The sequence below is a fragment of the Arachis duranensis genome, chromosome 2 (genome assembly GCF_000817695.3).
Source record: "Arachis duranensis cultivar V14167 chromosome 2, aradu.V14167.gnm2.J7QH, whole genome shotgun sequence".
Classification (NCBI taxonomy): domain Eukaryota; kingdom Viridiplantae; phylum Streptophyta; class Magnoliopsida; order Fabales; family Fabaceae; genus Arachis; species Arachis duranensis.
The window spans coordinates 40,737,590-40,749,619 of record NC_029773.3 but is presented as its reverse complement, the minus strand read 5'-3'; the positions used below and the strand labels follow the sequence as shown (position 1 = coordinate 40,749,619).

The 12,030-nt window shown below is 31.6% G+C and overlaps 1 protein-coding gene across 1 annotated transcript in view; it reads right to left on the bottom strand.

Moving 5' to 3' along the window:
- Positions 1-3,430, bottom strand: part of LOC107474168 (protein REVEILLE 8) — a gene marked incomplete in the record, with an annotated part of 4,680 nt that extends 1,250 nt beyond the window's left edge. The window contains 7 exon segments of the mRNA XM_016093766.3: positions 476-535; positions 1,504-1,613; positions 1,708-1,833; positions 1,944-2,102; positions 2,188-2,311; positions 2,406-2,463; positions 3,014-3,430. Coding sequence (XP_015949252.1) covers positions 476-535; positions 1,504-1,613; positions 1,708-1,833; positions 1,944-2,102; positions 2,188-2,311; positions 2,406-2,463; positions 3,014-3,195 — 819 coding nt within the window.
- Between the last annotated feature and the right edge of the window lie 8,600 nt (positions 3,431-12,030).

Genomic DNA, 12,030 nt, shown 5'->3' with positions numbered 1-12,030 from the left:
AGGAAATGGTGCTGCATATCCTAAAAATAGCAATGTCACAGGGATTTCTTTGGACGTTGCATTTCATGTTGATAAACTGCTGCTAGTAAATACGATCAATCAGAGCACAACCCAGTGCAAACAGGAAACAATACAATTTGATTTCCAACAATACTATATGGACACAAAAAATCAGCCACCGTATAGGGATATGTATTTAGTGTAAAAATTTGATTATGCTGCTATAAAAACGTTTGATTATTTCGCTATAGCAAATTTGATTATTCTGTTTGGAAAAGTTTGGTTTTCTGGTGGTGATTACTTTGTTGGAAAAATATGTGAACATATGAATATATGCATGATATATGATTTGATGGCTTTTATTTGGTGTTCATGGAGTATCTTATATTTCCATTCTTTCAAAAGGGATATACTTTTCTTTGCAAATTTGATGCCAAACAATATAATCAATTCATGAATTGATTTCAAAACTTACCATCGGCTCAAATTCAGGGCTAGACAAGTTGACAGTGAGGTTTCTCATTAACAACAAAACCTGCAAAACAATAGTAATACAAGCAAGTCAATTCCCACTGAACCAGAAATTTAAAATTAATTTATCATTTCAACTGAAAAGAAATTCACTTGCATGCAAAAATGAGGGAAGGTAAGGAAGATGAATTGGGGAAAATTTACGAATGAGTCCAATGGAAATTATTGGAAAGCAATCATGCCAAAATACCAATAGCTGACATGGCCTTAGTATATCTATATAAATAGACTAACAAACTTTACACAGAAAAAAATGAATGGGACAATCAACCTTATGTTTTGCTGCCAATCGAAGTGATAGAAAGCTTAATATTCCTTTTCTTTACAGAAACCACTGCTTTATTTAGCCATCAATGTACTGGAAGTTTACATAGGCCCACAAGTTTAACCAAGAACCTAGCAGCTATACCTGATGGCGATGACCTGCCTAGTTCTTGAAATTTTCTAGGGATGGTAATTTTCAATTTGAAGGAATATTTTAGCAAGCCTTAAATAAAATGTTAGAGAACATTTAGCAGTGACTAACAACAGCATCAATCTTTAGTCCATATCCAAGCACAAATCTACTGACAGAAAACTCATGACACATAAAAAAATAATTTGGTTGATTTAATTCTGTCCACATGGATATAATCAAGTAGTCCTCCCAAATCTTGCTTTGACAAACTCAATCATTAAAAAATGTTATTCAGGAGCAAAAATTAAATTAAAGAACAGCTATATCATTTTATGCTACTAGGGACCACATAAGGATTAACTTCTTCGTCATATCCTCATCACATATCCATTATAAATTTACTATAAATCCTAGAAGTTTTACTTTATTCGATAATAGTATGTTAATGATATTTTCGAAGTGCATCTATCTCTATCATATGATGCCACTAAGTTTCACATCTGAAGTTACTTGTGACAGAGCAGAGTTGTCAGCATGTCATTTAACAAAATGAATAGAAGATTCATTCAACTCACAGTTTCAAAATTTATAGGATCCATTTCCTTCAGCTTCTCGACATGGTTATTTGTATCAGGATCAAAAACACTTCCAATGAAGCTGTAAACTTCGGCAAAATCTGGCAAACCTGTGAAACATGACCAAAATGACATATCACCATCCATTGCTAAAATTCAACTTGTAAACAAACGAGACATAAAAGTCAATATACATGAGATTACCATGAATAACTGGCGCTGGTTTCCCTTGCTTTGGTATCTCAGAAGACAATAGCTTTCTAGTTGAGTTCCCGACACCATTAAGACTGCTGTTACTAATCTGTGTTATCCCCTTCGATCCAATATCAGCTGAATCAGTAACGTCATATAACATAATAAGTTGTGGAAAGGTCCATTTAACACAGCCAACATAGTATACTAACATCAAACAAACAATAATTTAAAAGAAATATGCATGCCTTCGTTTCCATGAAGATTGCTGAGTTCATCTTGACAGGTCAATGATTTATTTGATCCGGTGTTCACCAGCAGAGAAGCTTCATCCCATGTGGCATACCCAGGTGCAAGGGCATTTGTCGAAGGAGCATAAGCAATGGATGCTGGCAGTGCCATCAAAACTGGAAATCCAAAAACTCATGTCAAAAACTTAGTAAGGTTGTGAATTCATAGGAGAGAATATGAGCATGTAATATAGAAGCAAACCATTTTTTGATGCCTTTTGTGGGTAGGGATGTGCGGCTTTGCGCTTAGGGCGAGGAGGAGGAACATGTGCTACTGTTCCATTCTTTTGAACTTTCAAAAAGTATTTTTGGGCATGGCTTCGGATCTGCAAAGTTAATAGCGAGTCACAAACAATGACCAAATAGAATACAAGCATGAAAACAGTACTGAACAATATAGCCGAAGAGCAATCTCCTAACCTGAATAACTGTTTTGGATCCTACAAAATCTTCAATTTTCTTCCAATCTCTGTCAAATCTGAATAATCCACAAGATATCAGTAACTGAAATGCAGAGTCCTTCACTTAAAAATTTGAAATGAAGAACATAATTTTAACCAATTAGTACGAAGCAAATCAATCAGAATCTAAAAGCAAGGCTTATTTGTGAAATCTTGTTATCAAAATAGCCTTTGCTTAAATTTTCAGCATGTAATCATAACATTATATATAACAATCACACTGCTTTTTTACCATTAAGCATAAACTGTGAGATGTGAGAAGTAAAATTAAACAATTGAAAATACATTCTTATCTGAAATTAGCGAACTACAAATACTAAGGACAAATTTCTCTTTCTTTTCTCTTTTTTATTTTCTTATTCTTCTCTCTCAGCGAAAAAAGGTCAACTAAATCAGGTATTTGAACTTAAAAGGATACTAAGGATGATGGGAAAAAAAAAACTCTAAATTGGCAATAAGAACCACGAAAACAAGACAAGGAACATACAAATGCAATTTTATTTTGTCCTAATAAAAGAAGAAAGAAAATAAGAAATAAAAATAGAATAATGGAAATTAGAGACTAACAGCTGAAGAGCTTCTAGAAACTTGTCGTGTTCTTCGTCAGTCCAGCTCTCTCTGGACTTGGTAATGGTGTAAGGCTTTCTGACCTTCTTGGCAGAGGCATCAGTGGCGGTGGTGGCGGTTGTGGCAGTTGGCGTTGGTGTCACCATTGACTGAGTATTGGAGGTGGTGTTGTTGGAGTTCATGTGGCCACAGAAAACAAAAGAGAGAGAGAGAGAGAGAGAGAGAGAGAGAGAGAGAAAGAGTAGAGTATGTGTGTATGTGACAATGTTGTGGTGAGGATGTGATGTGGCGAAGGTGGTGGGTTAGGTGTATGTGTGGTGCACGATGGCTTGCCTTGTCACCAACACGAGTTTTTCCACTACCATTGCTAAATGCTAATTAGCAGTAATTAGTTTACCAACCTTACCATTACGGCATTACCAATTTCATTTCGTCCAATATGTCTTCTGACTTCTGATTCCATGCGCCGCACTTATACCTGCACTTTAGCGGTTACAAGTTTTTTTTTGGTAACTTAAAAGAAAGAAAGAAAAAACCAGGACCTGCACTTTCAAGTCACAACTTCGTTATCGTTATTCGTTACCCCAATTTTTTAACTTCTTAAAATAAAATGAAAATATAAATGTTATTTTAATAACTAAAACAAATAAGACGACTAATAATTGAGAAATAGATTATTCAAATTATTCTTAGTTGATAAATATTAAAAAATTTAAAAGAACAATTTACATAATTCCCATTATATGATTATATGATGAAAAACATTTGATTAGGTTAAAAGGCTATATGGTATATATAATTTACAAAAAATATTATGTGTATATATAAATTAATCACTAAAAATAATTTGTTATTTAATTTATTTTTAATGTATAATTTATATTTTAACATATATTTTATATATTTTATTCTCATAAATTTTGGTGACTAATGCCAATATACACTTGGTATGATTATATGAATTAATATGTAAGTGATGCAGATCCAATTTAGCCCAAACAGAACAATAAGCATAGCAGATCAGTTTTTCATAGCACATTGAACAAACAATACAGTTCGAATAAAGCGAAACAATTTGAAGCAAAAATATCAGTCCATACACTAAAGAAAAGAATCATCAAATTTGGGGACAAAGATAAAAGAATCAAGGAAATTACAGCATCATCACACAAGGACAATGATTAAATCGCATCTGCATATTTGACACTCATAGGAGGTGCAAGGTCGATTAAAATGTATACTATCACAACTGACACATTTTGCCCAACGTCCCTACAACAACGTTGCAAATTTAGGAAATGCCGAATTTAATTTTTATTTAAGTATTTTCTCACCTATATAGTGGCAATATAATTATTTTTAGGTAATAAATTTTAAATTATACAGTTATAAAAAGAGTAGGGGTGATAACGGGGCGGGTAGGTGTGGGTTTTTGCTCTACCCGACTCCGTTTCGCCGTATAACAATCCGCATAGAATCTGCTTTGTTTTTATCTGCGCGTAGTAAAACGTTGAACTCTAACTCGTCTCTGTGAGTACCCGTCTCGCCCCTACCCACTCCTATAATTATTAAAATCCAATAAATAAAATTAAATTTTAAAATTTATATACCCATCATCACATACGTAACATAAATTAAAGTAACAATTAAAATATGATACAATATTAAATCATTTATTAATTATTTTACATATATTATATATATAACGAAACAGGTAGGAGCGGGTATTACCTAAACCCGACTCCGTCCCGCCCCTCCCAAAAACCTGCCCCGCTAAAAACTCGTCCAGAACAGGTAAGGGTGGGGTAGGTACCTACAGATTTAAATGGTATTGCCATTTCTAAAGAAGAATGTTAAAACGTCGATAAATTTTATAATTTATAGTTATTAATTAGCTATTATTAATATTTTTAATAGTGTAGAATTATATTTAATAATATAAAATTATTCATTTTTATTTTTACTGGATAAGCTCCATAAATGTTCTCCAGTAATAATTATCGTAGTAGAAAAAATAACAAATTATTATTAAATTAATATTCTATCTAAATCTATAATTTTGAGAATTATTTCTGATTCAAAGACTATAACTTTATTATCTAATTTTCCTAATAAATAACATTTTCATGAGTCAATCTTTATACCGGGTTGTTTTATATATTTCCACTAAGTGTCTAATAAAAATTGTTCAAAATGAATCATTTTTAAATTTATATCGAATAAAATATGAATTAAAAGTTTTTTCTTTTATATTTTAATTATTTAATTTTTAAGCATACTTATTTGAATTAAAAAGTTCTAATAGAAAATATGAATTCTAAAATTATATTACATTTAATTTATTAAAACTTAAAAGTGGTTATTAATAAATCCTCAATAAATATTGTTATGATACTCATTTTCTTAATTACTCTATGTAATCCTCCATGTTTTGATTGAAATACATATGAAGAATTTGAACCAAAAAACAAGAAATATGAGAACATGTATGTTAGTCACTGAAATTTAGAAATATTCATTTTGCTTCTTAATTTTTTTAAAAATACAAATAATATAATGATCTTAATTAAACAAAGTATTTTAAAATTAGAAAAATTTAATTACAGTGTTTTTTTTATTTAAAACAAACTAAAATTTCAAAATACTATATCCAACCACACCTTTAGTGTGTAATGTAATGGCATTAATTACATATATAAATTCTATGTGAACTAGATCAGCGGAGAAAAAACTAACTAAATTCGTAGTTATCAAATTTAGAAACCAAACTTATAGTATCTAAAATTTATAGATTAAATTAATTATTGGGTAAAAATTTAAAAATTAAATTATGCCTTATTTAAACAAAAATTATTGAAAAAAATGTTTACCGAGTTATTTTTTAAAAAAGTTTTATAAAAAAATAAAAATAATTTTATGTTTTGATATGAGTGAGGAATGGCTGAGACTTGAGAGGATGTGATGTTTTCAAGTTTCAACTTTTCATTGTTTTGGTGTAGAAACGGGAAATGGTCTCAACTCTCAAGAGGGAAAAACTGAACACTGGGTCCCATTTAATTTGGCTTTCACTCTGAGCCACTAATTTTAGGATGCACATTGCCTACGTGTCGAATATTGGGGAATTGCATGACCGACATGGATCTTGCGGCTTGCCGGCTTCCAACGATTTGAAAATAATTGTGTTTTGTTTTATACTTTTAAGTACAAGTGTATGATTTAAAAAAAAAATTGAAAAAAATTTATTTCCCAAACAAGTATAAATCAATCGAAACAGTTAATTTGTTTGAATTTATATATAAAAAGATATTAAATACAAAAACTTATAAAGAATTTATGAAATGTAAAATTTATATAACGATTTATAAAGTTGAATCTAAATACTTAAAATTATTTAGTGTAATTAAAAGGTTTAGTTTAACATAGAATAAATGAGAAAATTAATATAAAATAGCCAAATTAATTTTAGTGTAATTAAAAGCATTTTATTAATCTAGAAAAAAAAGTAGCTAAATTAATTTGAGAACAAAATGACACTCCTCAAAAAGAATATAATGTCTATGCGTAAATTTTATCATTATTTTTTTTAAAGTTAGGAGTGAGATTCAAACCTATAATTTTTAGATGAATTTAAAAAAAACATATTGAGTTAAGAAATTAACTAAATTAATTTGATGATGACAAACATTATTTTTAATGGGTTAAATACCCAATTAGTTTTGATTGAATTTAAGTAAGTGTTGCAGGCAAAAAAAAAAAAAAGAATATTGCAGCAGCCTAAGAGGAAGGAAGTCAAACCAGAAATAAAATAGACTAACGAAGCACTAAAAGCCCAAAGTTGTTAAATAAAAGAATCACGTGAGCTGAACTAGAAAAGAGCCAACCCAAACCCGAATTAGTCTCACTCAAAGCTAATCCCTTCAAAGTGTTTCCACCAAAGCCAACGTCCCTTTTCTCACTTTGGTCAGAACTTAGAGAAGAGAGAGAGAAAGAGCGCTTCGTTTCTAAGTCATTCACCAAAGAAAAAAGAAAGAGAAGGGTTAAACAAAAAGGTTAAGGTCTAATCACCCACTTGAAACCATATCAACCTAAGTCAAAAGCTAAAGGTGATTCATTTTCTTTTGCATGTATCTTACTTTCTTCTCTTCTTCCCCGACTCTTTGCCAATCCAATTTGGGAATCATGGAAAAGGTGATCTCTGATAAATATTGCTATGAATCAAAGGCCAAGATTGTTTCTTGGGAACAAAGTAGTAGCTTAAGGGTTTAGATATGGATTTATCACTGAAAATATTTTTCTATGCTGTTCTGAGGCATTCGGTCAAGAAAAAGGGATCTGTTTCAAATTCCCAATTTGGGGATTAATGAAAAAATGTGAAAGGGTAAGTTGGTGAAGCATACAGTTCGAGGAGTTGACTTGGAAGAGAGTAACTCAGCAACATGCAAGGATATACAAAAAAAATTTTTGACTCTTCTGAAGACAAGGAGAAAGAACCAGAGTCTGAGTTTCATTGAGAGTTTCCTGAGAAGGTTCAACGTTTTGGATAGTGCTATCTAAAGAAAGAAGCATTCCGCCAAGATGAAGAACTTGATCAGTATTTGCTCAACTCGGTTCATCTTATAGCAACAGAGGTTGTTGAAGCATCAATCTTCTTCATGTTTTACAGATTGTAATTTATTTTTCAATGTATATCTTTCTGTAATTTCTTGAGTGGTAAAAGGCTAAAAGAGAGAGCTTAAAAAAAGCCAAAGAATGATAAAAGGTTGAGTGATATACTTGAGTGAAAAACTAGAGTATTTCAGATTTCTTTAGGTTGTTTACATTGTCTTGTATCTTGTACCTGTGAGGTATCCCTTTCTTAGTTGGGTTAGCACTAAGAGTGAAGAGTTAGGTATTAGCATAGCCAAGTCAAGTTAGGTTAGAACTTGATAGGGAAAGGATTGTGTCAATCATGTGGAATTGGTGTATGTAATACTTTAACTATAGTGGAAATTTCACCACTGTTGTGGTGGAGACTGGATGTAGGTTGCATTGCACAAGGCAACTGAACCAGGATACATGATGGTGACAGCTTCTCTCTTACCTTCTCTGTTTTGTTTTCTGCTATTCATAAGACAAAAAGAAATTGTCTCATAAATTTTCCGCTGTAGAGTTCAAACAGATTCAGACTGAAAGTTTGTATTTAAAGGGTTATTTCATTAAAGTAAAAGAAGGACATAGATTTAACCCCCCTTCTCTAAGCCTTCCACAACCTTCAGAACATAATCTCGTTTTTTATCAATCTGAACTATGGGTGTTATCAGTTCAGTTTGGTTGGGTTTCAGACCAAAAACCAACCTAACCGATCTGTTCAGTTTTCACAGAGTACCAACCAATCGGTTTGTTGTCTGTGCAACCACTGAACCAAACCGAACCGAACCAAAAGCGGTTTGATTCGGTCAGTTTTTTCAGTTTTTAAATCCTAACTAATAGAAAATTAATCTCAGTAAAATGATGTTCAAAACAATCAATAAACTGAAATAACATTACATTACATTCAAATTCAACACAATTTCAACTCATTCCAACAACTAAACATAAAACAAACACATTTGTTAAGTCTAAAATTTCCATTTCAATGCATTACTAAGCCACTTCTTCAGTTCAGTTCAGTTCGATTTCTACCAAGTCAACCAAAAATGAACCAAACCGATCGGTTTAATTCGAAAAAAAAACAGAAAAAAATGATTTTTTTTAGTTTTTTATTCGGTTGTTGTAAATTTTGGCTCGGTTTTTGTGATAAATTTTGGTTCAATTCCGTAACTTACACCCCTAATCTAAACCATAATTTATTCAATTTATTTTTACAGGGGGTGCTGACAACTCCGCTTCGGTTCAAAGAGTGAAGGAGAAAATGAACCGAAATTCTCTAGAACACTTACAATCTCTGGTCAGGTGTTCTTGTGTCTCTTCTTTTTCCTAACACATAGATAGTATTTGGTGGAGAGATAAAGACTGAAAGACTGAGATTGAAAGACTAAAATTAGAATTAATTAATTGAAATGAGGGTATTTTAGGTATAAAATGTTATTAAAGTTTCAGTCTCTGTCTCTAAAAATTTCAATCTCCTGTGTCCTCACTTTTTGGAGGTACTGAAATACTGAAATTTTAGGGACAGAAACAAAAATTTTAGTACCAATCTCTGAGCCAACAAACATGATACTGAATCTCAGTCACTGTCCATGATCCGGAGAATACAACATCTCCTAAACCCAATGAACATTCCAATTCTTTTCTTCCCATTCTCTATATTCTGCTGTTTTACTTTGATGTTCATCACCCCCATTCCCATTTACTTTTCTACATTTTACTTTCTGCCATTTACTTTTATGCAATTTACATTCAGCTATTTACTTTTCTGTCATTTACATTTCTTGCTATTTATGTTTCTCGCCATTTAAATTTCTGCAAAATCTCAACTCAATTTTGTTTAGTTCAACTAGAACATTCCTCTGATTAAAGTTGCTCAACCAATCAATCCCTGTGGGATTTGACCTCACTCTATTGTGAGTTTTAACTTGATGACAATTCGGTATACTTGTCGAAGGAAATTTGTAGCGATACAGATTTCACGCATCAATATTAAATTGCAATAAATAAAATCTAAAACTACCAAATAAAAGAAAATAATAATAAAAACTTAATCAAACATCAATAAACATAAAAAACATAAAATTACATTAAATGAAATGGAATTTAACAAGAGTTCACCAACATAAAAAGTAACTAAAATAAGAAATTAATAAGATAAACTAAGAAAATTAAGGTAATAGAACAAAGAAAGGTAAAAGAAACTAGACGAAAACAAGAATTAAAAGGAGAAATTAAAGAGAAATTAAAGTAATAACCCTAACTTCTAGAGAGAAAGGGGAGCTTCTCTCTCTAGAAAATGACCTACAACATGATAAAAGCTAAACTTAATTTCTTCCCCCCTTGTTTCCTCTTGAATTCTGTTAGAAGTAGCTTCAGAAATGAGTTAGATTGGGTTCTGGAGGCCCAAAAATTACTTCCAACGAGTTACAATTAATGATGTCACATGCCAAGACTTGTGCCTATGCACAGGTGTGTGCGTACGCACACTTGCTAAATCTTAACTCGTGCATACGCATACATTGTGTGCGTATGCATATATTGTGTGCCTATGCACACTTAAACTCATGTCCATTAAACTCAAGTTATGATCACTTTAGTACCGAGAGGTCAGGTTGACAGCTTTACAAATCCTTCATTTCTTGAATTCTCTCGTTTTGCATGCTTTCCTTCCTCACTTTTTCAATTCATATTTGCCTTGAAAACCTTAAATTACTCAACAAACACATCAAGGCATCAGATGAAATTAAACTGAATAAAATTTAGCAAATAAGGACTTAAAGAGCATGTTTTCACTTTTAAGCACAATTAAGGGAGAAGTTATAAAACCATGCTATTTCATTGAATAAATGTGGGTAAAAGGTTATAAAATCCCCTCAATTTAGCACAAGATAAACCCTCAAAATGGGGTTTGTCAACCTCCCCACACTTAAACCAAGCATGTCCTCATGCTTAAGCCAAGAGAAAGCAAAGGGATCAACATTTATTCAATGAAAACTAACTAAATGCAATCTACCTATATGCAACTATCTACATGAATGCAATTACTTGGTCAAAATAAATTAATTCCCAAGAAGCATATATAAGCACAAGGGCAAAAGGTATTAACAAGCATGCCAAACCACAATTGAATTGAGCTATTAAATATTTTTACAAACTTGCATGAAAGGAGATGATCATTGGTGGAAACATGTAATTGAGCATCAAACCCTCACCGGATGTATTTACACTCTATTCGCTCAAGTGTTTAGGGTTGATTCACTCAATTCTCTCCTAATCATGCTTTCTAAGATTTGTTTTTCTTCTAACAATCGACATATATTTCATGCATGCATACAAGTATCATGAGGTCTTTTTCTTTAGGTTGTAATGGGGCTAGGGTCAAGGTAGGATGCATATTTGGTTAAGTGAGTTTGAAATTTGAATTTTTGATAAGCTTAAACTTCCCACCTAACCTATGACATCCTATACAATTAAGTTCTAATCTAACTACCCATTCCTCACTTTTTCACATACTCATGTATTTTCTTTTTCATTTCACAACACTCATGCATTGATTTTATTGAGCTACACTTTGCTTTGGGGCATTTTGTCCCCTTTTTATTTCTTTCTTTTTCTATTTTTTTTCTTTTTTTTTCCATATTATTTTTCTTTTTCTTTTTCTTTTGTTTTTCTCATTTTTTCTTTTTTTTTATATACAAGAACATCAATGCATAAGGTTTTACATTTGATAAATATATGAGTATGTACCCAATTCTCAATATTTTCAACAAAATATAAAATACACCCTTTTATTCACCCAATGTCCCAAGGTTCCCACACTTGAATGATACTCACACACACTAGCCTAAGCTAATCAAAGATCCAAATAAGGACATTTATTGTTTCCGCTTTAAGGCTTGTAATGTGCTAAATTAAAGAACCAAGTGGGTTAATCGTAGGCTCAAATTGGCTAACAAAGAAAGATAAAAGGTAGGCTATTTGGGTAAGTGAGCTAATGAAATGATGGCCTCAATCATATAAATGCATGAATACATAAAATAATGGACATAAAGAATCAAACAAATCAAAGATTACAATCATAGAAAGAGAATAATGCACACAAAAAGGAAAATAAGTGGTTATAAGATGTAACCACACCATTAGGCTCAAATCTCACTTGCTTGTGTTCTTAGCTCAAAAACATGATCCACAAGATATATCATTCAAGCAAGTTCTATGAAAAGTTTTTACTCAAATCAATTGGTGCCCTATAGATAGAAATCCTTGAAAAATTTCATTATTTTGACTAAGCTTATTGTGTATATATATGCAAAAATAAGAAAATGCAAGTAAAAATCCTAAAATCCTAGAATGAAATGCAAAAGTGTTGGAATTAGAAACTTGTCACC